Source organism: Falco cherrug, chromosome 16 (genome assembly GCF_023634085.1).
Source record: "Falco cherrug isolate bFalChe1 chromosome 16, bFalChe1.pri, whole genome shotgun sequence".
NCBI classification, from domain to species: domain Eukaryota; kingdom Metazoa; phylum Chordata; class Aves; order Falconiformes; family Falconidae; genus Falco; species Falco cherrug.
The window spans coordinates 4,198,535-4,225,059 of record NC_073712.1 but is presented as its reverse complement, the minus strand read 5'-3'; the positions used below and the strand labels follow the sequence as shown (position 1 = coordinate 4,225,059).

The window sequence follows — 26,525 nt, the reverse complement described above, 5'->3', positions numbered from 1 at the left end:
TTGTAAGAGAGCTGCTTGCCAGCAAGATTTTCTAGGTTTTTCATTTGATGATCAAATTGCTTTTATACCCTTATTTTAAAATCCTTTTTTCCTGCTGATTGAAGCCCTTGGGGCTCAGCTGGGACAAGTGGAGCTGGGTGTCTGCAGTCTGCTGATCAAGTGGCTGATGAGAGTTTTAAGGCAAAGGTCCTGAAATTTGTGGTACCTATATTTGCAGGTGGAAATTGTCATCTCTTATTTTGCATCTGAAATTAAACTGTGCCTGCAGGCTCCATCGATGTGGGTGTGTGTACTGAAAGTGGTACCTGTAGCTTCTTTCTGTGGATGCAAAAGAGAGTTTGGAAACTTTTCTTAAAGCCTGTTTTGTTTCTTAGGACACGTGTGTCACGGCTTAATCTCGTGGTTCACAGAACTGGTACTTTTTTCAGGAAAAAGTGTTGCTCCTGGAATCGTTACTTCTTTCTGGAATAAGCGTGGGGCTTCTTGTAGGTCCTGGTCCTGCGAGGTGCTGATTGCTTTGACTCACATGATTGAGGGTTTCTGAGCCATGTCCTTCACAGAGCAGAAATAATGCAATGGCTAAGTACAAATTATGGATTTGTACTATGTTTTCTTGTCTGCGGGTCCCACAGAAAGGGGCTGGAAGTGTGGTTTGCTCTAAATAAGGGTGAGTTGCTGCTTCAGGCCTCTGTGTAGCAACAGATAAGCTCTGGGCTGGCTTATCTTCTCGGGGAGATTTTACATTTGCTTTTCTTTGTCTCCTCTCCAGCGTGTTTCAGCCTCAGCCCATTTCTTCCCATAACTCATGTTCCCATCCCGACACTGCCCTTCTCGCTTGTATTACTCACTTGGCTTCCTCTCTGCTTTCCCTCTTCGCTGCCTCCCTCCTTCACCCTCAGATCGCCTGGCTCCTGCCGCCATGTCTCCATCCTCCCCCAGGTCATCTCTCCGGCTCCAGGCTTCTTCTCCGCTCCCCCTTGACAGGCACCTCCTTAATGCCAGGAGCTGACTCTCAAATAATTATCTGGGTTGCTGATTAGCAGTTTGCGAGGGCAGAGCTGGCTTGGGTTTTTTGTTAAGGCTGGAGCAAATACCATTGCACAGTTCCTGGTGCGGTCTAGGAGCTGTCTTGCAGCTTTCCTGCTCAGTCCCCTGTGGATCCTCCGTGCAGAACCAGCTCAGGTCTGTGAACGTGGGTTGTGGCTCCAGAGGGACTAACGCTGAGCCAGAGCTATCGAGTCTGTCTGGATCCGTGCTGCTTGTTCCTGTGCTCATTCCCTTTCACTTCCTCATGGATCCCACCAAAGAGCAGAAGGGATGCACATCTAGCTGCGTTGCTCTGTTCATCCTCTGGTTCTGTTTGGGCTTTTGTGACCCATTTTGCGTGTTGGGAAGGACACAGTCCATCCAGTGCACTGTCTGGAGAGGGCTGTAAGGAACAGCTACATCTGTGAGAGAAGGGAAGGCAAAGCTGGAGGGTGATTTTTCACTATGGGACCTTCTGCATCCACAGTGTGGGAAAGGAAGAATGGTGGCAGCCCTGAGGTGGGAAACTTGGAGGAGCAAGCAGTCTCCTGGACTGAGGGAGCACTGCTAGTTTTCTCATATGGAGCTCAGCAACAAAAGAAAATTGGGAACTGCTTTCATAGGACAGGAACAGTGCTTTCCTTTCCACCTGGAAAACATCCAGCACATTTTGTGTGCTATTGGGGATATAAAAGAAAAGCCACAGAGGCAAAAGAACAGAGGAGAACTCCTTGGGTGGTGTGGACTTAGTATGTGAACGGTGCAAGCAGATGTGTTAAGTACTGTTTGAATTTCAGAGGATCTGAACGGTTTGCTGAGCTGAACGCACAGCAGAGTGTTGGGATGCTATGCTGTAAAATTAATTTGAGCTCTTCTCATCTGGCGCTATGGGGGTCTGTACATGTCCTGACATGTAGATGGAGATGGTTGGAGGGTGCTGTGCGTTGCTCTGACACACATTACAAGAAGTGGTTGATATATCCATTACCTGCTTGTATCTAAGGCGGTGTAAAGTGTCAGCAAGCCTGAAACTGCTGGAGTCTCTAGTAGAAATGTTGCTTTGTTGAAACACCGAGTGAGTTTTTGAATCTGTGCTGCTCCTTGCTTGTCTCCTGGGCTTATGCTATCCTCTGTCCTGTTTTGGTACAGGGTCTCTGAACTGCAGCGATGAGGAAGCCTCGGAGGAGGTCCCGGCAGAACTTGGAGGGGAGGCGCTCTCCCTCGCCCTACAGCCTCAAGTGCTCACCGACTCGGGAGACACTGACTTATGCTCAGGCCCAGCGGATCGTGGAGGTAGACATCGATGGGCGGCTTCATCGCATCAGCATCTACGATCCCTTAAAAATCATCACGGAGGACGAGCTGACAGCCCAGGACATCACAGAGTGCAACAGCAACAAGGAAAACAGCGAGCAGCCCCTTTTCCCTTCCAAATCTAAGAAAACACCTTCCAAAGGCAAGAAGAAGGAGTCCTGCTCCAAACATGCACCAGGGACATCTTTACACTTACCCCAGCCCAACTTCCGTGTGGTGGACTCCTTCAGCCAGCCAGACGCCCCTCCTCTCCCTGCTGCCTACTACCGGTACATTGAAAAGCCTCCCGAGGACCTTGATGTAGAGGTGGAGTATGACATGGATGAGGAGGATCTGGCGTGGCTGGACATGATCAACGAGAAGAGAAGGGACGATGGTTATGGGACAGTTTCCCCAGACACTTTTGAGCTGCTGGTGGATCGGTTGGAAAAGGAGTCGTACCTTGAGAGCCGCAACAATGGGGCTCAGCAGTCCCTCGTCGATGAGGACGCCTTCTGCTGCGTCTGCATGGACGACGAGTGTCACAACAGCAACGTCATCCTGTTCTGTGATATCTGCAATCTGGCCGTGCACCAGGAGTGTTATGGCGTGCCCTATATCCCCGAGGGGCAGTGGCTTTGCCGCTGCTGCTTACAGTCCCCTTCTCGCCCTGTGGATTGTGTCCTTTGCCCAAACAAAGGTGGAGCCTTCAAGCAGACTAGCGATGGCCGCTGGGCTCACGTGGTTTGTGCCATCTGGATCCCCGAGGTCTGCTTTGCAAACACTGTGTTCCTGGAGCCCATTGAAGGGATAAATAACATCCCCCCGGCTCGGTGGAAGCTCACATGCTGTATCTGCAAGCAGAAGGGCATGGGAGCTGCCATCCAGTGCCACAAGATGAACTGTTACACTGCCTTCCACGTCACCTGTGCCCAGCGGGCTGGTCTCTTCATGAAGATCGAACCCATGAGGGAGACCAGCATCAACGGCACGACGTTCACCGTGCGCAAGACTGCCTATTGTGAGAGTCATTCCCCGCCTGGGATGGTGAAAAAAGGGTCTTCAGCTGCTAGCGGCGGGGGGCAGGAGGACACTGTGAAGGAGCAGGGAGAGGAGGAAGCCGATTCTGGCCCTCCCAAAGGGTCTCTGAAAAAGAACCGAGTGAAATTGAAGCAGAAGATCAAAAAGAAGCCTGGTGGTGTGACCAACGGGCATTCGTCTGTGCCCATGGTGACCGTTGCACAAATCCCCTCTTACAGGTGAGTGTTGCAAGTTTGGGGAAGGAGCTGGACAGCTGGAGCTGGACAGGGTCTTTTCTGAGGACTCGGTCCCTCTTGGGGGACCCTTCCAAGGTCCTCCCTTGGAAACACTGAATCTTCAGTCAAGACCTAGCAATAACTGTGTTCAGAGTCATTCCTGACCAGCGTTCTTCCGTGGGAGTGTCGCTGGTGCATGGTGGTTCCCTGCTTTGCCGAGCAGCCACCCCAAACTGTTGTGTAACGCAGAACCCATGGTGGTCCCTAACCCCTAACAGCAAACACCCGCCGAGCACCTGAATTCAGACAGATGGCTGTGAAGGTGTTTTTCAAATACTTCAGGCATTGCAGGTTGGCAGACAGATAGGGGTCATCCCAGTATTACATATTTTTTTTAATCTCATTTCATAGTTTCTTAATTCCTCCTTGTATTACGCAGCATGTCAAACCTGTCCATATTGCAAGCAGCTTTGAATTTGGCTGGGTTGGTTTTTTTTTCTCCCAGCTCTCTCTCATGCAGAACTAGGTAGTGCTGAATTTTTGTTCGGTGCCTTAGGAAGTGTAATGGTGCGTCGCTGGTATTTTAACAGATAAAGCTCTGGAGAACTGCTGATAAGGCACTGCATATAATCTAATGAATGGTTCGAAAAGATTGGAATAGGTGAGATATTATTCTTGGACTCCTGCCAAGTTAGTTTCCCGGGCTCCAGCTTACTAACACCAGGCTTAATTGACCCCCAGGAAAGTTCTTGACACTGAAAGTAGTTTTGAAATTAAGGCTTGGAGGCAAGTAGGCGATTGCGTACTTTGACCGTGCTGTGCCAAGTGCTTGGTGAGAACCTCCAGCTGAGCTGCTACTAACGTAGGGATATATTGGGAAAATTAGGCACGTGTGACTTCACGGTGGGGAGATCCCACATTGTACCAGTTGCATGTGTAGTTCAGAGGGTGCATTGACACGACACTGCAGAGCTTCGTCGGGAAACCTGATGGTATCACACGGTCCGCAGAGTCACGATTGCTTTGCGGTTGGCTCCCTGACACCTCTTTGCTTCCTTCAGGTTGAACAAAATCTGCAGTGGCCTCCCCCTCCAGAGGAAGAACCAGTTCATGCAGAGGCTCCACAACTACTGGCTGCTGAAGCGGCAGGCGAGGAACGGGGTGCCGCTGATCCGGCGCCTGCACTCGCACCTCCAGTCCCAGAGGACCGCGGAGCAGGTACTGGTCCCCAGCTGAACCTGTGTGGGAGGATGGAGAGCTTGTATTCCAGGGGGAGATGCGCTTGATGCATGGCTGGGAAGGGGAATGAGGGTGGAAGGACCAGAGGGTGACCAGATTTAAGTCTCTTTTGGTCTCCTCTTGGTACGCTCATGCGTGAAGAGCTGCGTTAGCATATCAGTGGGATATCCCTTGTGCTAGAATTGCTGTGGATGAAGCAGCTGGTAAGAGTTTTTCCCCTGAGTCAGGAGACCCAAAATTGTGCAAGGGTGTGATGGGCCCTTGGTGCACTGATCTCTTAGATGCATCATAAACCCACGTTCCTCACGAGTGATTAAAGATCCCCTCCCCAACAGAATGGGTGTTAGCTCCAGAGTCCTGGCCATCTTCCAGTTTGGGTCATTCTCCCTGCAGCTTCAAGTTCTGACCCTCCCATGCAGATTCATATGGAAGTTTAGACATAATCACCAGCTCTGGACTCCTTTGCTTCCTCCTCTGAGCTGGCATCCAGAGTCACTCGATCTCGATGCTGTTAAACAGTACTGCTTTTGGCACGAGAAGTAGTTGGTGAAGCAATCAAGCAGTCGGACTCTACCCTCCAACATAGCCTGTCAGCAGGTGGTGTGCGTGCACGTATATTTTTAATGTAGTTGGAGGAATTTATAGGCTTTCAGTTTGTGTGAAGACTGCTCTGGGTGATTAATAAAAAAAATACTTCCCACTCATCAGTCTGGAGCTTGGGGAAGCACAGCATTTCCTTCATGTACTAAGTTGGCATTTACCAGAAGTAAGTTCTTGAAAACCAATGTCCTATCAATATAAACCATCAAGATCTTGTGAAGCAATTGTCCTCTCTTGGCAATCATGCAAAAGTGTGTACACTTCAGGTATATCCTCCAAACCGTGTAAAAAGCTACAGATTTAGGAGAGGAAGGATGATTGCATTGCAAAGCCACTGAACTGTGCCTTGAAAGGTGTGAGCTCATCTCCCCGCAGTGGCTGCTCCTCTGTTTTGGTAAATCTCTTTCCGTGACACTCTTATTGGTTACAAAGAGGGTAACAACAGCGCTTTTCTCCCATGCTTTCGCTCGCCTTGCCTTTATACTGCAAATGCTTTGGGCCGCCTCTTCAATGCACAGCAGCCAACAGAAAAATTTCCAGGCTCTGTAATGAACTTGGATATAAAAGCAGGGAGGGAGTGAAGGAGCATGCACTGAGGTGTGTTCCCAGGGTGTAGCTACAGCACGATTTAGTCCTAACTTCACAAATAACGTGAAATCCTGAAAGGCTGGTGTTGTGTTTGTGAGGCAGCTAAGTGCTGAGGAAGGAGGGGAAGTAGTCTGAGCAAGAGACAAGTAGACAGGAGGAAGATTATCAGAGCTATTTGCCAGAGACGCTGAGACGGGGGGGGAAGCCACTTGTGTGTTTCATCTCACCCCACTGCTGTGTCTTACAGAAGGAGCAGGATGAGAAGACCAGTGCCGTGAAGGAAGAGCTGAAGTACTGGCAGAAACTGCGGCATGACTTGGAGCGGGCACGGCTGCTCATCGAGCTGATCCGTAAGAGGGAAAAACTCAAACGGGAGCAGGTAGGGAGTTCTGGCTTTGAGTTGCTGCACTTGGCTTCGGTCCCGTGCAAGCTCTCTGTGCTGCAGGAGGCAGAAGCAGTTTTTCTTGAGTTTTGTCCCCTTTCCATAGAGTCTGACGGTTGGATGGACTCTCCTTTCATTACTCAGAACCAGGATTGGGCTGCAGGGTGCTGGGAAGATGTATTTGCATAACTGGTAGCAAAACTGATTCCTGCCCTGCAGCACCCCTTCTGTTTCTGGGCATGGACTGGGTGTTTTGCAGAGTAGAAATTAGATCTCCTTTAATGATTATTTCAGGAGTCTGATAACACCTACTCCAAAAAGACATCTAAATAGGAGTTCTGCTCTTCATTTCTAAAGCTGAAAATTCCTGGTTTTCCCTCTAAGTACTTTTTTTTAGAAGAAAAAGCTTTACGATGGAGACCATTTACTAAATTTTCCAATTTCCATTTTGATCTGTGTGCAGTTCTCCAAAGTTGCACCAGTTGAGGTTGCTTCCCCTGCTTGCTAGCTTTGTCTCTTGAGGGTCTTTGCGTGCTGTACCTGGTTTGTCACTGCAGCCACAACTGTGCTGTCTGGCATGAGTATCTTCAAGGCCAGCTTCATGAAAGACTCGCCCTGCATAGAGTGAGCAGGTACATGTGGCCTCAGGCATTCCCTGGGTGTTCTCAGGCTGGCTGCAGGAAGCCAGGCAGAGGGAAAGCGGCATCCTCTGTGATCGCAGCTCCTCTGTGCAAGCTGGTTTTTTGTGGCCAGAAACTGCCCACAGCTTTTCTGGAGTCCTTTTGATGCCAGCACTGGTTCATTTGCTGCGTTGTCCTTGATTTACAGCAGTTGCTCAGACCTGCTTGCTGTGTGGACATATTTTAGATAGGAGGATAAAAAAAAAAATCACTCTTGGGCTTTGTTTGCTTTTGGTATCTTGATATATCCCTATCACAGTTGGCTAAATCCATAAAAGCTTGTTAAAACAATGATGTGCTTTATGAAAGGATAAGATATCACGGAAGAGTGTATCTAGTTGGAGCTCTATCCTAGTCCAGCTTTTAGGTGAGTGGAGAAGGATGCTCTAGAGTCCTGAATCCTTGTTCGGCTTCTTTCCCGTTTTGTGGGGGAGAGAGTGGTCTTTAAATCCATCTTCATTCATTGTCTTATTGATGCTGTCTTGTATTTGATGTGCTAAGCAACAGTTTGCTTTATGTAAACAGACTTGCTTTCCTTTCCTACTGACGTGGTTGCTTTAATGACATAATGAGGGATTATAAGATCAAAGACATTGAAACGTTAAAGGAGAAATAAATACTTCTATTCTGTTTCCAGTCTCCTTTGAATAGAGTTTCATGTGAGAGATCAAACCAGTGCTACAACTTGTTTGCTTGAAATCAGTGTTAGAGACTTCATAAAGGATGTAAGAAACCGTATGAGGAATTTGCAGACATCTAACCACTGTTGTTTGGCTTCTGCCTTGAAGTGTGAGAGCTTATATCTTAAACTTTGTTTATGCTCTCTAGCCTAATTATGGGTGTTGTTCATGTAAACGCCTACATGCTTTTAACTTTTATATAGTGTTGCTAATTGGCATAATAATATCTTGAGGGAGGGAGTCCTACAGGATAATTTACCGGGCATGAATAGCTTCTTCCTGTTTTCATTTTCGGTTGTATTATCTTTTAATTTTCTGTGGTTTCCTCTTGGTTTGGCTTTATGAGATGGGATAAACAGGAGTTCCCCTTACGAGAGGACTGGACTGTGCAGTTAGACTCTGCAAAGTGCTGTCTCACGTGCATCCTGCACATGGAGGGGACAAGGTGTTTCCCAGAAATTCTTCGGCAATGAGTCTACCAGGCTAGTGCTGTGATGACCTGAGATTTCCACCACTGAGTAGAGCTTGGGTGATGATTTGGGAGAAACCGGAGGGAGACGCCACTCCTATGTCCTGTCCTCGATAACTGTGCTCATTTGTGTATTCCCGTTCCCAGGTCAAGGTTCAGCAGGCTGCTCTGGAGCTACAGCTGACCCCTTTCAACGTACTTCTGCGCACAACACTGGACCTGCTGCAGGAGAAGGATGCTGCCCAGATCTTCGCAGAGCCTGTTAACCTGAACGAGGCAAGTCTCTTTCCTAGAGGTGTCTTAACGGGTTGTAGATGAGCTATCGCTGGGCAGAAGCTCATGTGCTGTCATAATCCTGGAAGCACAAACCACCTTGTCCCAAGCTGCTGGTGGAATGTCTCAAAGAGGACTCCCAATGTGGGTATCCTTCCGGGCCAAAAAAGGGTATTGTTTTCTGGAAGCTTCAGCACGTCTCAGACAAGTAATGTTTTGCAGAGCCAGGATGTGTCTGCCTTGACTGGGTGACACAAAAATGACCCGCTGGCGCTGCCCCTTGCTGGTGGAAAGGGCATTAAGAGTGCTTATGATGGATACGCTCTAGTTGGCTAGTAAATGGTTTTTGTAATTGTACAGGTTTTATATGTTTAGGTTCCAGATTACCTGGAATTCATTTCCAACCCAATGGATTTTTCCACCATGAGGCGGAAGCTGGAGTCCCACCTGTACCGAACATTGGATGAGTTTGAGGAAGACTTTAACCTTATAGTTACCAACTGCATGAGGTATAATGCTAAAGACACGATTTTCCACCGAGCAGCTGTCCGGCTCAGAGACCTCGGAGGAGCGATATTGCGTCATGCACGGCGGCAGGCTGAAAACATCGGCTTTGACACTGATGTGGGGATTCACCTGCCTGAGTCGCCCAAAACCGAGGACTTTTACCGCTTTTCTTGGGAGGATGGTGAGTCTTTATTATTAACCTTTTTTTTTTTTACAGGCAGGTCGTAACTGTGTTCTTTGTTCTGAGCATGTCACTCAGCCTGCATGGAAATCACAACCATTGTTCAGCATACAAGAATTTTCCTATCGATGTATTTACATTAGCACATATCTAAGTCCTTTAGAGCCTCAAAGGGCAGGATTTCAGGTGAGTGGGGCACTCTGAGCTAGGTGCAGCTTAGCTCCAGCTCTCCTAGTGCATGTCTGGCTCTGAAGAGCCTTGTAACTGCCCGTGCTGTTTGATTTGTTGGTATTTTACAAGAACAGTGCGAAGGTGGCTGTAGAATCTTTTGCTCTGAGGAAAGCTCATTCATTTCATCGGCAGTTGGCAAGGTACAGAGCAACTGGGTTACGTGGAGCCCTGAGGCCTGGGAGCGGGTGATGTGGGGTTCGGGTACTGGGACCCAGGCAGTCCTAGCTGAGGCTTTCCGTTCACAACATGACCACTTCCATTCCCACAGCCGTCTTGAGATGCAGCCCCAAGGCACTGGTTGAATAACTTGGCTAAACTTAGTACAGGGTACCGCTGCCATCCAGCACGCCGAGCCTGCAGTCTGCTGTCCAGTTCCTAAATGTTGCAGCCTTCTTGGATGCACGTGGACAGTCTGTTAACAAAATTGGTGTTGGTGTAGGATAGCATGTCTCTCAGCTGTCTGCCATGCTCCTGTGGATGCCAGCCCTTCAACAGAGCCAGGAGAATGGCAAACGTGTTTTGTTTTGGCCAGTTCTGTTTGTGGTATGATTTTTGTCATTTAACCTGGCAGTGAAATAGGTTTCTGGCATGGACCTGGACTGTGAGCTGCCTTGGGTGCAGACACATGTCCTTTCACTGTTGCCCCTGGGACAGTAGCAGGAGCTGGAGGGCAGTGCAAATTAATTCAACTGCGCTTTACCCAAAGGAAGGAAGACCGAGCTCCAAGGTCAGCAGTTGCCAAATCCCCAAACTAAAGCAATTGGTTCCTGAATAGCATCAAAGAGAATGAGGCATGGCAGTGGTCCCAAATACTTCTTCAGGAAGCCTTACTCCTTCCCTTCACTGGTTCAATCTCTTTTGATGCAGTGGATAACATCCTCCTGCCGGAGAACCGGGCTCACCTTTCCTTGGAGGCCCAGCTGAAGGAGCTGCTGGAGAAGCTGGACATGGTGAGCACCATGCGGTCCAGTGGTGCCCGGACGCGACGCATCCGGCTCCTGAGACGGGAGATCAACTCCATTCGGCAGAAGCTGGCCCAGCAGCAGAACAAGAGCATGCCCAACGGGGAGCCTGTGCCACGGGAAGAGGGGCCGGATAAAACATCAAGGGGAGGGGACGAGGAAGGGGAGAAAGGTGAGAGGTTTCAGCAGGATTTTAGCTCCAGCTTTCTAGTGCATATCGACAGTCAAGGCTTGCTGTTTCTCCTGTCTGTGGCCCTAGTGAAAGACAGGAACGGCTGTTGTTGGTTTTGGGAATAACTCTTTCTGAAATGTTAGAGCAGATTCTTTATTCCTTTAACAGATGATGGCAAGCCCCCGCACCCTCCAACCCTGGAGCCCACAGGACCCGCACCCTCCCTCTCGGAGCTGGACTCTCTGCAGGACCCTCCAACGCTCAAACCCATCAGTGACAGCAAGTCCTTGAATCAGCTGCAGAAGAGGGTGAGGCCGGACAGGGAGCTCTTTGACAAGAAGGCTCTGCAGCGGGAGAGCCAAGCCTTCCAGCGCCTGCTCAGCGACAATGGCCTGAACGGACTGGCCTTGCCACCTGCGGATACCCCTGCCAGCCCCCCCTTCAGCGGCGTGGGCCGGCGGACATCTGTCCTTTTTAAAAAAGCTAAGAACGGGGTGAAGCTGCAGAGAGGCCTGGACTGCTCCCTGGAGAACGGGGAGGACCACAGGCAGAGCAGGCAGCTGTCACCCTCCCGCCCGGATGGGGAGCGACAAGCTCGGAAGCGGCCCCAGAGCAGGACCTGCAGCGAGAGCGATGGAGAGAAGTCACCCAGGCAGGCAGGGCAGAGAGGTAATTCCTTGGGATCTCTCTTCCTTCTGAACACTTGGAAACTGCGAGATGGGGCTGAGGGAGTGGAAATCCTGGGGCCGAGACATCTGCATCCAAACTACTCACCTGAAACTCATTTTATGCTTGGGGGGAAATACAGTCGCCGTAAGCAGACGTGTGTGACAAAAGCATTGTCTCTTCCACACATTTCTAAAATAGGGCAGACAAAACATGTCCATAATGAGTTTCTGGCAACTTTGTTCAGCTCTAGACACCTCCGTTTTAGACATTTAAAGGTACCAAGATGAAGCCCAGGGGGTCACAAGTAATTCTTCTCTTTGCCAGTCCGCAGGGCTGCTGTGAGAGAGGGTTTGCCATTTTTTGTTGCGTAAAGCCAACGTGCCCAGCCTCTTCCAGAGCTGTTGAATGGCCTGACTGGAGACTCCAGACTCTCCAGTAAGGGCTGAGAGGTGCTGGCATTCCTGCCCTTGTGGAAGGGTTTGTGTTGGCTCGGCCACTCTTAGGAGTAAGAGTTCCCTGCAGCAGAAATGGTGCAGTTGGTTGGAAGTGTGCAGTGGACCAGTAACACAGCACCCATGTAAGAAAGATGAGGTGTTAAACATGTGTACCCTCAGTTCTGGAGTTTAAACAAAACTAGTGGGAATACCAAGCAGGTTCCTTTTCAGATTAGATCTGCAAATGAGAATAAGCAGCTGAGATGAAATTTAGAAAGATGCCGGGAACATCCGAGTAACAACAATGTGATTACTTTTTAGTTGTGTTAACAGCCGTTGTGGGACAGTTCCCATCTGTACTTGACTTAGCCCACACCTCAGATATTATCTTAAAGTTATTTGGCTGTCAGAAGGCTGCTAGCAAATCGAGAGGAGGAGGAAAGCAGATGAATGTGGGCACTGACTTACCAGGACAGGTTAAAGGAAACACATAGACAGTTTCTCCAAAGAGTTGAGGGACTCACCATCGTCATCTGCCAGTAATTAAAGCAGAGGGGAATTGCCCACAGTGGATACAGGTCAGAATGAGAGGCTGCAATTAAAAAAGGGAAAATAAAGGCAGGATGCTGGAAAATCACTGATGACTAGGCAGTGACATCTTCCCTCTGCTGAAGCAGCACTGCTGGCTTTTTCCTATGAGTTGCAGCGCTGCTTTTGTGATTCAGCTCCTTCCACTGTCTCAAACACAATTTCTCCTAACTGGAGGGAGTTTCTGGCGTGCCAAGTCTGTGTTACTGCAGGAGCAGGTCAGTGTGATCGGGACTGTTGGAACAGGGTGATTCCCAGAAATGTGCCTCTTGTGGCAGTGCCGTATTTACAGCTCGAAAAAACCACTAGTGGCTTTGGCATGAATTTGCCCATTGTATGGTTGACAGGCTTTCGGTGGGGAACTTGGGGGTGGTGGGTCCCTGGGGGGGGGAAGGCCATGGTCATCTGGCTTCTTCAGCCTGCTCTGGGCTTGGGGATACACTCGGGGCTCGTTCCCTGTCCACCTCTGCCTGTCCCTGGTTGTAGGATCTTGTCTAAACTTGGAGGTGAGCCCAGCTTTCTGTGTAGGTGTCCCTCCAGTGCACGGAGCAGTAAACCTGGCAGTGAAGAGAAGGTTTCCAGCACTGTCAGTATCTGGGGCAAAGAAGTGAAATATTCCACTTACAGCTACAGTGACATTCGTGCCAGCCAGAGAGGAAGGTGGTGGGAAACCTTCTTCTACCCAGGGGGAATTTGCTTCCTCAGTGTCTGCTCCGTTCACTGGAAAATCTCATTTCCAGAAACCGAAGCAGTGAGTTTTTCCCAGAGCGGTTTTCTTTCAGCAAGGAACCTGTAACCAAATGAGCTCTGGTTTTATATCCCTGCTCCCCAGGGAGGGACCAGCCCGGCAGCCAGGCCTGGGGAGAGGCAGGGAGAAGTCTGTGGCCGTCGGCGTGAAACCTCCATGTCTTTTCCCAACGACAGCTGAAGCCAGATGAGCAGGTGGTTCATTTTCTGGCCTCCAGGCTTCCCTGGCGAGCTAGGTGCTGCGTAAAGCTTTCTTCGACCATCCCTGGGCACTTCTCCACCACTTGCTTCTTCAGAGACAGCCTAATTTTTTGTGTGCTGGGGGTAAAAATACCTTTTATTAGTCCCCACCTGGTTGCAGCTGAGTCTGGGGATCTCTGTGCAGGATTTCCCCTCTCTGGTTGAAGTATTCAGCATCTTTGTGTCTGTGAGTCGTGGGATAGTGACCCTACCTGAGCCTTGGTAGCATCTTTATGTGTTGCTGCTGCTTCTGCATTCAGCTCTGAGGCCCCCAACATAGGATCTGTTGGAGTAAGTCCAGAGGAGGCCACAAAGATGATAAGAGGGCTGGGACACCTTTCTTAGGGACAGGCTGGGAGAGCTGGGGTTGTTCAGCCTGGAAAAGAGAAGGCTCCGGGGAGACCTTACGGGACCAGTAGGAAAGCTGGAGAGGGACTTGTTACAGGGGCATGTAGCAACAGGACAAGGGGTAACGGTTGTCAACTGAAAGAGAGGAGATTTAAATGAGATATTGGGAAGAAATTCTTTGCTGTGAGGGTGGAGAGGCGCTGGCACAGGGTGCCCAGAGCAGCTGTGGGTGCCCTGGCACAGTTCAAGGCCAGGCTGGACGGGGCTTGGAGCCACCTGGGCTGGTGGCAGCTGTCCCTGCCCGTGGCAGGGTTGTTGAAGCCAGATGATCTTTAAGGTCATGTCCAACTCAAATCATTCCATCATTCTGTGATTCTTTGGGCTGACTCCCGTTTGTCTCCTGGGCAGGAGTGACTAACGGCTTTGCAAAGCACATGGAAAGTGGCTCTGACTCCGAGTGCAGCTCTGGCCTGGGCGGTGGGCTGGTGTTTGAAGCCTGCAGGTAAGTGCCCCCTGTGAAACTGTCCCCTAGAACACCTTGTGTGTCTGAATTAATCTACCTAGTTTTATTCAACTTCTTTGTTTCAAACCCAGCCGAACTGTTAGTTCTTTTGTGCATTCACCCTAAAAGATAAAAGCTGCTGAGGTTCTGTTCTGTCCTCTTAAGCTATAGGTCTCAAAAGCGGTGCGTGACTTTTCAAGCAAATGGCTATCTGTTCCACTTCTGTTCCTCAATGCATACACATCCTCCCTGCTGATGCATACCTCCTTGCGGTTCTTGAGAGCCAAAGCTAGAAAAACCGTGAATTCTAATGTCCAGATCAGCACTGCCGGTGAAGCTGAACTTCTGCCACCTACTGAAGTGCTGCTCTCTTCCTCTCAGAGGTTTAAAAGCAGAACTGGGCACTTCAAACAGGACTGAACAGACTTAAAGTAAACATCTGTCATCTTTTGGCCCGATGCAGTAGGCACCTGTGGGTACCATATCGTTTTTCTGGTCTTACCTACCTGTCCAGCCCTCTGAACACTGACTCAAGTAATTTCACAGCCCTTTCACTGCACAGTAAAACCTGTATTATGCCAGAATCACGTTTGTGTGTGTTGAGAGTGACAGGCTGGGGACGTTTGACCTTGATGGGTAAGATCATCCAGAACAGGCAGAAGCAAGGCTTTCTTAGTTGATATTCTTAGTAATATTTTCAGTGCCTTGAACGTGTCGTTGCCCTCTGCTTGTCTTTGGTGACCCTTGGGGTGATGACCTGTCACTTGAGAAATATGTTCAGACATTTAATGCTTCCAATGCAGGTGCTCAGTTAGTCCTGTAAGACTTCAAGCTTGCAATGTCAGTTGGACGCTTGAAATTATAAAGCTCCCCATGCACACCCGTTCTCAGGACTGAAGCTACAGTTTAAAACTGTTAATCAGCTGCATAACAAATTATTCTGCAGCGGGGCTGAATCCCAGGAGCATTTTTCGAATGAAAACTTCACTCTGCTGTGCAGAGTGATCGTAAATGTTAGCTGCCAAAAGAGTTGTATAGTTTTGTAGCTAAGGTTTGATGAGTGTTTCCTTTAGAAATCAGTTTGCAGAAGCTTTTGTGCCCATGATGAGGGGCAAGGCCCTGGATTTAGAGAAGCAATTTTAGTGCCAGGGCTTTTCCCTGTGGCAGGGTGATCCCATCTCCACAGTCAGATGCTGGGCAGCCTGAGAGAAGCACGTGGTGCCCCGATAAATTAATCTCTTAGCACATGCTGAGCCCCTTGGAGGCATAGGACCTCCAGCTCTTCTCTGGGATGGGACACCCACCCACCTCTTCATCTCTCCCCTCTCCTCTGGGCTGTGTGCCCAGATCTTCAGGTCAGTCATTGCCTCTTCTGTAAGCTGGATCCCACCATGACCTCCGTGCAGATCTCACAAGAAGCTCTTGCAATCAGCTCTCATAAAGCAAGGAGCTGCGTCAAAGGGAACAAAAAGGAGGGACCTGAATTCGAGCATAGTTGCAGTGTCATTTAAATGAGGGCCCTTGCGTCACGCAGAAATCCTTTGTGGGGAGAGGATGCTGTCAGAACAGGACCAGGAGCCAAAAGTTCCCTTTCAAACCATGTCTTGTCTGTATGGCCCCACCGTGCTTGCCTCTGTTTCCCCACCTGTCGGTGAGGGAGACAAATCTGAATTCACAGGGGAGCGTGGGGATTTGTTAGTTGATGTTTGTATAGTACTTTGAAGATGAAAAGTGTGATCTAAGTGCTTATTACAATAATTGCAAGCAATTCACAGAGCAAAAATTACATTAGAGCTGTGTGACACCCACAAAACAAGGAATTAAAACCAAGCTGATGTCTCATGGATAACTTGTACAATTATTCTATTTAGGAACAGCTCTGTTTACTGCTTTTTCCCCAGTCTTTCTTTTTGAGCGCCAAATTCACTCAGAATGGGTTGCTTATTAGAAAATCATAAAAGAAAAAAAAAAATAATTACAGTAAGTGAAAAAATGCGATTGCTTGAGGTGGAGATAGTCCATTTTCTGAAATGTTTGTACTAGTGAGGTGAAAGGACATTCAGGACGTGGGCTGATAAGAGTGCAGTTGTACATGTATTGGAGTGGTGCTGGGGGGCTGCTCTGTCATCTCTGAAGTCCGTGCACAACTGGGTGAGCTCAGGCAGGCTCCAGGCGTCGCCGCGTCAGCTCGGCGGTGTGAAGCCTTTGCTGAATTTCCTCCTCATGTTCATAGCTCCGTTTCTGTTGGGCCCCTTTCATCACTCATGGCAAAGCCGGGATGATGTCCAGCGTACTTGCACCAGAAGAGGTGTGTTGGTGACATCTTGCTCAAGTATTCGGTGTTCTTTTCATGTCAGTGATGCCCCTGTACAGTAATTTTCCAGTATTTTAAACAGAGCTGGGGAATCCATTTACTGGGCTTTGTGTTCAGGGGTCACCTGTTTTCTCCTATCTTTCTACCAGTGGTTTGATGCCTCCCAAGCGAAGTCGAGGGAAGCCAGCTCTTTCTCGGGTGCCCTTCTTGGAAGGTGTGAACGGAGACTCTGATTACAGCAGCTCAGGTGAGAATGGCTGCACAGCACGCCCTGCTGCGGTCCCACCGCGCCGTAGGGCTGGCAGCCTCTGGACCGGGGGTCGCAGGTCTCCACGTGTGCCAGGAACCAGTCCTGCACGAGCTACCCAGGTTGTACAACCAGGCTGCTGACACCTGGGCATTATTAACTTGCTTCGTTACAAATTTCGGTTAGTGCATTAAAGGTTTTTCCTGCTTTCGCTTTTGCTGATTGCCTGTGCTCTGTGTTCTCCTCAGGTGGGTGCTTTCCGTAGGTCTGGTGTGTGTAATATGCCTGGCACTGTCTTCTCCTGGTTTGGGACTAGTTCTCTTTCATGATGCTGCGATATAAACAGTAAATCATAATTATAGGAGGGGTTTCTCTGGAGATGACTTCGTAGCTGTTCCTTCTTGTGTTGCTATCATTGCTTTCAAGGTCTGTGTCTTGTTTTTGTCAAGTTGTCGTTGTCAGACCGTGCTATACATCTGTAAAACTGCGCCACACTCCTCTAATACCACCCAAGGCACTACGCCACTCTTCCAGCGCTCACACGACCAGACTCTTGTCTTACAGTCTATCAATGACAGAGTTATTGCAGGTTTATACTGAAATCAGAATTCAGCTTTGACTCCCTGGCACGCCTGTGCCCTGTACGGCTCCTGGCTCCCTGGGAACCGTTATTATCCTGGACCCTGTGCGCTCAGCAATCCACTCTGGAAATAAACTTACGGAGCGGGGCTAGTACCGGCAGAATTAGACTCAGTGGGACAATTCTGTGGTTTTGTACCTAATTTCATTAATGGAGGAATACATCTGGAATGCAATAGTGGAGGAGCACATCAGGTCGTCTTGGCAGGGTGCTCATTTGGGTTGTGCTCTGCATTTTCTAGATGCAGTTTGACTTCTGGTAAAGGCAGTGTTTGACCATCCCCCCCCAGAGCAAACACTACTTGCTGTAAAATTCACATTAACGAAGACGACTCCTTTTTGGGGACCAGGAGCTGGCAGATTAGTTATTCATGTCTGGAATGGATCTTTTGCAATACTTCTGACATCAGTTTGAAAAAAAATTCATAGCTAATAGGCTTCTGTCAGCTAGAACCAGGCACTTCCTGCAGAGATCAAATAGCCCCAAGGTATCTGGCATCAGAATAGTCTAGATATCTGTATTTAGGAGGAATAAAAAGGAGCTCTCTGAACACTGGTCCAAATTAATCTCAGGTAAAGCTTCATCAACGCCATTGAGGGTGGATTTGGCTTGGTGGAGCCTAATGGACCAAATTCATCGCTCGTATACCCATTTGATTTCAGCGATATAGCAGCTATTCACTCCAGAGCTGAATTTGATTGCTATTTCCATATTGAAGAGTTCATGTGAAGCTATGTGCATGCACAGACTTAGACTCATGATTTAGGAGACTGTGGCTTTGTCTTAACGTGGAACATTACTGTAGTGACAGAGGATAAAGAAGGCTGGACATTCACCATGGCCAGGCTGGGTCTCACTGCACATTAAATTTTATCCTAAACTTAATGGAGATGAGATGTGTGTCTTACCACCTCTGGTTTGGCTACCCAGTGCCTATAGGGACAAATGATAAGTGGCTTTCCATTTTCCTCTAGTTCTTGATGAAGAGAAATGGTTTGGAATTACGCATATGTGCATGCAGTGATGATTAAATGTGTGCTCTTGCGTGACGAATAGCTGAACGATAGGTTTATTATGAAAAAAAGGTGAAATTCCAGCTTTCTGCTTGCTGCGGAAGCCAATAGGTTGAAAAATTAAAACAGAAACCTTGTCAGTATGTTTTAAGCACAATAGTAGCTCATCTTTTCTAGCTGGTTGCTGGTGAGGCAATGCAAGCTGTCATGCCTGGGTTAAACAGCAGTGTGGTTTTTTGTGTTATCCAACCCCCTTGCTTGCAATTGCCCTGCTAAACCATGTTTCCTTCTGTCCCTTAGGCAGGGCTCTCCTCATGTCCTTTGAAAATCAGGCTGAGCTGGAGCCCTTGGAGCTTGTGTGGGCCAAGTGCCGTGGCTATCCCTCCTACCCTGCCTTGGTAAGTACCCTGCTGCTCTCTCCCAGCCTGTACCCACAGCACAGGCAGCCCAGGGCACAGTGCTAGCGTGCAGTGTAACCAGACAGAAAAGGAAAACTTCCCAAAGTCATGCAATATGTGCTTTTTTTGCTTTTTTTTCCTTTCCCCTTCGCACAGTTAGTTTTCCCTCTGCTCATTGTTTCACAGCATTGCAGAGGACTCATAAAACATTGGTCTCTCAATGCCAGGGATAGGAGGAGATCTTTCTTCTCCTTTGCTGTTCACTCTGCAGTTATGGGGAAAGTCATCAGTCCTGTTGGCATGAGAAGATGTAAATTTTATAAAGGCAGGCACCAGGATCCACTGGTGTCTTAACTGCCCACACATTTTCCTATCTGTAGTGAGTACAACTCCATATGTAGGTGCCCAGCTGGCCTTGTGATGTGTATATCCTCTTGCAATAACCATATGTTTGATTTAAATATGAGAATATATGCACGTGTTTGCACCTAGTCCTTCAAACAATATTTCCTTCATATTTATCCATCTTTGGGTATTTGACTATTAAGGTGAAATCCATAAACCTGGCTTCAGTGAGCACCGCACTCTGTTCCAAAGCAAGCCGTGACGTGCAGCCCGTGCTAGGAAGTGCCAGTACCACTGCAGGCTTTGCAGTGCTTGTTAACTTACCAACCGAAGTTGCTGAAGTGGGTATATCAGTAGGAATGTGAGATAGGCTGACTACAGTTTGTTGTTTCTACTACTTTTAAATATATCCGTTGAGCCGTGGCTCTTGTGCCGTCTCTGCTCCGTGTAATTTCTGCATGGCTGCAGCCATCCCCTGAAGTACCCTTATGGTTGGGATCGCTAGGACAGACTGTGCCTTGCGAATGATGAGAAATTGTAGGGGGTGAAAGCAAGTGTAGTCATCACGGAAATTACACGAGTCTCTACATCCAAGCAGCAGAGCTGTGAAACCAGGCGTAAGCTGACGCAGCGTGTATGCCAGGCCATAGCTGAGCACAGGTCTGATGCCGTCAAAAAGGGCAGATTTTGCTAAAAGCGTGACCCTCATCCCTGCGCTTACTCTTCAGTGGGAGCCCAGAGGAGGGAACAGCTGTGTATCTGCCAGCCAAAGCATTTTTAGATCTCTGCATGGCTACAGCCAAAGTTAAACTGTGCTTTAGCGTGGATTTAAACACTGGGATTGCCCCCAAAAAAGGCGGGTTTTTTTATAGCAGTCTGTTGTGGTGGTAAAATGTCTTAATAAATTCTTACAGTGGGCCAATATCAAAGCCAAGCTGCTTTTTCAAGCCCTTAGGAGCTGAGATCAGGAGATGAAGAAGAGTAGACCACGTACTGCATCCACCCTTTGCTGTTCATTCTCCTCCTGTGATCACATAGCACAAATGTTGGATGCTGACATTTCTGCTTTATGTGGGGAGAATCGAGGCATCTGTTACTTCTCTCCAAAATTACTGTAGTCTGTGTTCCCTTAGCCTGATAAAGCTGGCACTGCTCGTCAGCTTTTTCAAAATATCGGGCCTGATTCTGATCTAATAGCAGTATAAATCCGAGCAGTGCCGCTGAAGTCAACCGGATTGCAGCAGAATGAAGCTGTTGTGATATCGCAGGGTGCTGGCAGAGTGTGGAAGCGGTGTTACATTTATTGTGTGAGTTTGGAGGGAGGGAGGGAGGGAGGGAAATCCTTCGCTGAATACAACAATGCTGAGTTTGTACGAAATTGCCAGTTAATGTAAATGCATCTACCTCCACACAGAACCACATACTTCATGTCCTTCTTTTTTAAGGTCAGGTGCTTGGCTTTTGGATGGATTGGCTTCCCTTCCACAAAGGAAGCCTTGAGGACAGGAAAATTTTTTTAAAAGAGCCTCTGAGACAGAACAAGCAATTTTGCTTACCCATCCTAAGTAGATTTTAATTCTCTTAACTTGGATAGACTGAAAGAACAGGGCAGGGGTGGGGAAATGCATTCTCTGCAGTACTTGAAGGGTTTTGTGCTTAAATATCTTTCCCTGTGTCCCTAGATAATCGATCCCGAGATGCCACGTGAGGGTTTGCTCCACAATGGAGTCCCCATCCCAGTCCCACCCATGGATGTGTTGAAGCTGGGGGAGCAGAGGCAGACAGAGGCAGGAGAGAAGCTCTTCCTTGTCCTTTTCTTTGACAACAAGAGAACCTGGTGAGTGTGTGCAGACAGGCGGGTGCCGAGAGAGAAGATTTAACATAATCTTTGATATATGGGAGCATACAGGGATGATGCTGATCATGTTACATGGAAATGGGCAAAATTTAAACATGCAGCACTCAAGAAAAGTCTGACTAAGGAAGCCAGCCTGCTTTTCCTGGCCCAAGAGCACAACACCTTACTGCTGCACTTCCACGGTGAGCAGCCCAGCATCCTTCACCCAGGGGTCGCATCACCACAAAAATACTGAGGCACGTGAAGAGCCAATTTAGTAGTCTAAATCTGCAGCAAATTAGAAAGAGCATTTGACTCTAAAACACCAGCAGACTGAGCAGCCAGTTCCACTGCTGCGCAAAAGATTTGCCAAAAATCTCCACGGTAACATTTGCAAAATGCTGGGTTTATTCCATATTTAGACTTGCCTGCTTTTTCAGAGGTGACAAGTGCCTGCAGCTTTCAAATCAAGTTATTTGTTTAAGATGGAAAATGTAGGTGTAAGCACCTGGATCGGGGCGAGTGAAATATCTCAAGGCTTTTTACTGTTCTGTCTCAGGCAGACTGAATCTGCTGATTTTAGTATCGTTGGCTGACCACGCTCACGTGGCAACAATATCCCAGCCAGATATAATATGTCACAAACCAGTGACGTGCCTTAAAAATAAGCAATAAGGCTTTGAAATCCGTGTATGAAACAATTGGAAACTTGGAAAACTGGAGAACTATCCTGGAAGATGTCAGGCAGCTGCGTGCTGAACCCACTGGATTATTTAACCAGCGGATGCCACATGTGGGACATGAACCAAGCGAATAAATTGTCAGGCAGGAGGTGACACCTGTGTGCAGCTGGGATCCCCTGGGATCCAGGGAGTTTATACTGTGGACAAGGCAGATGCTGGGCCATTGGGGTGCCCATGGGAGCGGAGGAGAGAACAAGCTTGCCTCTTCTGCTGCTGCCTCTATGAAATAACATACCAAGCATTTAAAAAGGAGCCTGGTGGTATTCAACAGCTCTTCTCCAAGCATTTAAAATGAGCCTGGGGGTATTCAACAGCCCTTCTCCTCCTTAGTCTTCTGAGGAAGGTCTTTGCAGGCATCCCTGGGAGAGCAGGGAACCATGAGGTCAGGGAAGGGCGAGGTGCTGGAGGAAGGAGGTGAATGTTTCCCGGAGGCTGTGTCACAGCTGGAGGGAGGGTACATCACGGGGAAAAAGCAGAGCCAGTCCCCCAGCGGGGTACAGCAGCAAGGGGGACTGTTGCCCCTACATTTGGGGCTGCTACGGTGTTTTATGCAGTCCAAAGAGATGGAAGCAAGGTGCAACAGAGGCAAAGGAAAAGTACGTGCTGTCTTCTTGGGAAGCTGAGAAGGGGATCACGTTTGCATCACCTGATGAGTATGGTTGTGTCCTCTGGGGAAAAGAGGGGCCAAGGGACACACTCCTGAGGCTTTTTATTAGCATGCGGCATTGTTTCACTGCCCCTGATTACCAGAACCACTTGATACAGGGCACGTTCTTCAAAGAGGTACTAATGATTTTTAGTGGAAAATCAATGGCAGTGCTATGCTTGCTGTTGCTGTACTCATTGGTTTTGAAAAATCTAAATCCAGACTTGGAATTGAAACTACCTTCCCAATAAAAATCAGCATTTCGGCTTTGCCCTGCTCTTGTTGAAGACAAGCTCTGGTGGGTGTTTACACTCTCAAGTGGCCGCTTAGAGCCTTGTTTGCAGTTTGTGGGAAGCTAAGGTGCCTCAGAAAAGTCATAAAACCCCTTCTTGGTGCCAGATCCGAATTCTGCTGACTTCAGTGGTGCCGCAGAAGGATCACGAAGGCTGAAAATCGGTCCCTCGTCTTTGTGGTGAAGATGAGCTGAGCTGCCCCGTGTTGCCCACGTTGGCTGGCTGGGAGATGCATTGCCCTGTGCAAGCAGCGGCTGAGGTTGAACTCCTAGGGGCTGGGCTTTGTTAGGAAAGATGGATGGCATGTACCTGAGTGTGCTAGTTAACCTGGGCTAATGATTGCCCAATAAAAACTTGCCACAGATAAGGCACTTGCAATTTAAGTCACCACTTGGAGTCAGCCTGGGCTTGGGACGTGTCTACTGGAAGCTGCCTGTTTCTGGATGATACTCGGGTAGTTATACCCACCCAAACGCTGATGCTTACAGTGTCTTGGGACAAGGCAGAGCTTTCTCGGAGATAAAAACTTAACTTTCCACCATGGAAGTCCCTGTATTTGCTGCTCTGTGGAGCACAGGAATTTCCAAGTTTCCCCTGGAGCTCCAGGGAGCATTGAAAGCCTTGAGGGAGGACTCCAAGGAAGGAGAAAACTGCTCGTGCAGGAAGGTATTTTGGCTACAGGTGGGGGGTTCACTATGTCAAATGCAGGTCTCTAAACATCGGTAGCATCATGGTGGAGTGTTAATTGTAAACAGATAGATCACACGAGTGTAGCTGCTCCTGGGGAGGAGATGACAACCAGTGAGTAGTTGCTGCTGAGGTGTGTGAGGAACGCTTGTGGAGCTTGTGTTAGCCCGTGTCTTGGAAATTCCTGGGACAAACTCCGTGGCCTGGAGCAGCCGTGCAGTGGGTGTGAGAGCCAGGCACACGGGAGCAGTCAGCCTGCTGTGAGAGCTCAGGCCTCTGCGAGGGCAGGAGGCTCCGGGCGTTTGCTCTTCCTTCCCGTCTCCCTGCCGATGCCCTCGGTGACAAGGCTTTGCGCTCTGTTGCAGGCAGTGGCTTCCGCGTGACAAAGTCTATCCCCTCGGCGTGGACGACACAGTGGACAAGTTAAAGATGATGGAAGGACGAAAAACCAGCATCCGCAAGTCTGTGCAGGTGGCGTATGACCGAGCCATGATCCACATGAGCCGCGTGCGGGGAGATCATCCCTTCGTGACCTCCAGTTACCTGTAAGGGGTCGGGGTGGCCGGTCCTCCTTTTTCTCCAGACCCCACGCTCGCTGCGTCGGCAGAGCGGACTCTCGTGCACTGCCCAGCCAGGGATGCCGTTCCCAGCAGCTGTCAGCACTCCTCAAAGTACCCTGAAACGTGCCAAAAAGCCTGTCCAGCTTCTTTCTGAATGTGTCTCGCTGAAGAGCTGGCAGATGAAATCTCTAGTCTACAGGGCCAGGAGTAAGGTGGTTGGGGAAAGCTGCCAGGTGACGGGAGCCAGGGTGAGCTGATGCAGTGAGCAGAGCGCAGCGTTCGGATGTTCGGACCTCGTGCACCCTCCCTCGGCCCTGCTTCCCTCGTGCCACCGGGGTTTTGAAGTCGTCGGCCAGCCCCGAGTAATTCCCAGGAACCCGTCACCACTGTAACTGAACCAGGATCCTTTACGGAAATCTCAACTGGACTTTCTTGTGCCAAATTTACCCTAACCGTCATTGGCCTTTTCATTTATTTTTTTTTTTTTTAAATGACATTGGTTGTCCCATCACATTAAAAAAAAGAAATCGTAGCTGGGAGTTGGTGTTACGATTTTCCTGCCTACACACATAGTGTTTTCATGTTAAATTTTCTCTCGTTGCATTGAGAAAAGCTTGAGATATTTTGGTAACCTTCCCCTCTGCTGCACACACTTACATGCACAGATGCACAGAGCTTTAAATATGAAAAGCAAATTACCTGATTTTTTTGTTTGTGTGTGTGTATTACGTCCTAGAAATTTATTTGGTAGTTTGACATTTAAATTCTTACTTCCGTGACTGTGCTTGTTCCAGTAACATCTCATATCATGGTTTAGCACAGTACTGAGTCTAAGCAAAGATAACTTCCTTTTTTTAGAAGCAAAACTAATTTTGGAGGTGTCTAATGAGCTGGAGCAGCTTTGCAGGCACTGAGGTTGATCAGGGTTGGAGGGAGATACATCTTTTGTGTTGGTTTATGCACATTTGGTGTACGGCTCCTCTTCCTTTCTTCCCTTTTTTTCTGTCTCTCTAAGGTTTTCCTCTGACTCGGTTTGGGTTGGAACACAGCACTAACTAGAGCACACAACCATTTTGCCTTTTCGCCTTCTCCCACACACGCATATCCTTGCCCTGGTGTGGGGGTCTCCAGCGCTGTCATCCATTAAATCCCAAGTAAACCCAGCTCTGCAGACAATCCCTGGTTTTTTGGGGGGGTTGCGTTGCAAAAAAACGGGGACAGCCGATGGTTGGAAACCTGATGACAAAACCTTTTCTATTAGCCAAGGACTTTATGATTTCTCTGATCTCTTCTGTTGTGTATCCCTTTTTGCTTTCCCATTTTAAGAACCAAAGGTGCAGAGCAAGATTGTAGATTGAATATCATCATTTCGCTTTTTAACTCAATATTTTTTTATTATTTTAACTTTTTCATACTGAAGAGAATGTTGGGTCATAATAATAATAATAATAATAATAATGAATAGTGGGGAGTAATCACTGCCATTTCTACTTGGTCTACTTTTTTAAAATACCACTTCTTATACATTGGGACATGGAACCACACTTTAAGGAAGATTCCTGTAACATATAGAGATGGGGCATAGGATTTTGTAAAAATAATAATAATAATAATAATAATGCCTAATGGAGTGTGGCTAGGGAAGGATGTTGTGTATATAGTTGTAAAATATTGTTCTAAATTATTTAGACCTATTGTCACCATTCTTGAAGTCCTCAGTTGTGTTGCTGGGTCTTTTATATGCACACAGTGTAATTTATTTAAAGGAACATACACTTTTCCAGGTGGTAGCTCAGCTGTGGACTTGTGACCTGTGTAACATGTTTTAAGATCTTGGGATTTTGGGGTTTTTTTTGGGTTTTGGTTTTTGTTTTGTTTGGTTTTTAAATGACATTTTAGAATTTGAATTGGCTAATATCCTGCTGTTGCTACGGGACCTAAACGTTACTGTCAGTCTGCTGTAAAGCACAGATCGCTCTATTTATTGTAGAAAGTGAGTTTATTTGCTTTCTAGAATTGTTTATATCAGATGGTATAAGAGAGGTAATAAGAAAATCTATGCTTGTAAAGAAAAAAAAATGCTAATTTTACCTACTATAACCTGACTGTCTGAGACTATATTTTCTCTCTGAGAAATAAATGTTCTAATGTATAAAAAAAACCCCAAAACAAGCCAAAAGAGTCTTTCCTTGCTAGCATTGTCCTGGGGTTCAGGACATCGCTTACCGTGATGGTTTCTATTCATCCCAGTCATCCCAGATTGTTGCAAAGAGCAACGATGGGGAGGAAGGGGCACGCAGAGGGATTTCTTGTGCCGCCTTGAACATCTCCTGGAGGTGAGTGTTCCCCGTGCGGTGGGCAGCGGGGCTGGGTGCTGCAGGAGGGGGTCCCACCCGGCCCCCTGCATGGCAGCCCTCTGCCCGGGGGGGTGGCTAGGAGCCCCCGGGGCATGGGAATTGGGAATTTGGGGTTTGAATCCCATCTCCTGGTGATGCTCCTGCAGTGACGGGCCACGGGCAGTGGGACTTGCCAGCTGGACGGAGGTGGGAGCTGGGCGATGGCAGCGGCCGCGGGGCTGGTCCCTGGCTCCTGGCTGGGGAGGGTTTCTCCTCTCAGCAGGGCTCTTGCCTTCTCTCTCTTCCCTGAGGTGTGTTTTCCCTCCCTGCACAGGCTCACGTTGCGGCAGGCAGCGGTGCACCGTCAGGACCCAAGCCCCTCTGTGCAGACCCCGTGTT

At 48.4% G+C, this 26,525-nt stretch overlaps 1 protein-coding gene across 6 annotated transcripts in view; it reads left to right on the top strand.

Annotated features, from left to right (window-relative positions):
* The window catches only part of BRPF3 (bromodomain and PHD finger containing 3), a 35,707-nt gene extending 9,719 nt beyond the window's left edge, over window positions 1–25,988 (top strand). For 4 of the 6 annotated variants that reach the window (XM_055728337.1, XM_055728341.1, XM_055728335.1 and 1 more), the window contains exons 2-13: window positions 2,176–3,578; window positions 4,637–4,793; window positions 6,250–6,381; window positions 8,361–8,489; window positions 8,862–9,174; window positions 10,273–10,539; window positions 10,708–11,208; window positions 13,974–14,067; window positions 16,531–16,628; window positions 18,582–18,679; window positions 20,707–20,861; window positions 23,596–25,988. In XM_055728337.1, the coding sequence (XP_055584312.1) occupies window positions 2,194–3,578; window positions 4,637–4,793; window positions 6,250–6,381; window positions 8,361–8,489; window positions 8,862–9,174; window positions 10,273–10,539; window positions 10,708–11,208; window positions 13,974–14,067; window positions 16,531–16,628; window positions 18,582–18,679; window positions 20,707–20,861; window positions 23,596–23,779 (3,513 nt within the window). In that variant the 5' untranslated portion in view covers window positions 2,176–2,193 and the 3' untranslated portion in view covers window positions 23,780–25,988. Of the gene's footprint in view, window positions 1–276; window positions 668–720; window positions 1,183–2,175; window positions 3,579–4,636; window positions 4,794–6,249; window positions 6,382–8,360; window positions 8,490–8,861; window positions 9,175–10,272; window positions 10,540–10,707; window positions 11,209–13,973; window positions 14,068–16,530; window positions 16,629–18,581; window positions 18,680–20,706; window positions 20,862–23,595 lie in introns of those variants that run through there. The other 2 variants (XM_055728340.1, XM_055728339.1) reach the window with 2 other exon arrangements.
* The last annotated feature ends 537 nt before the right edge of the window (window positions 25,989–26,525 follow it).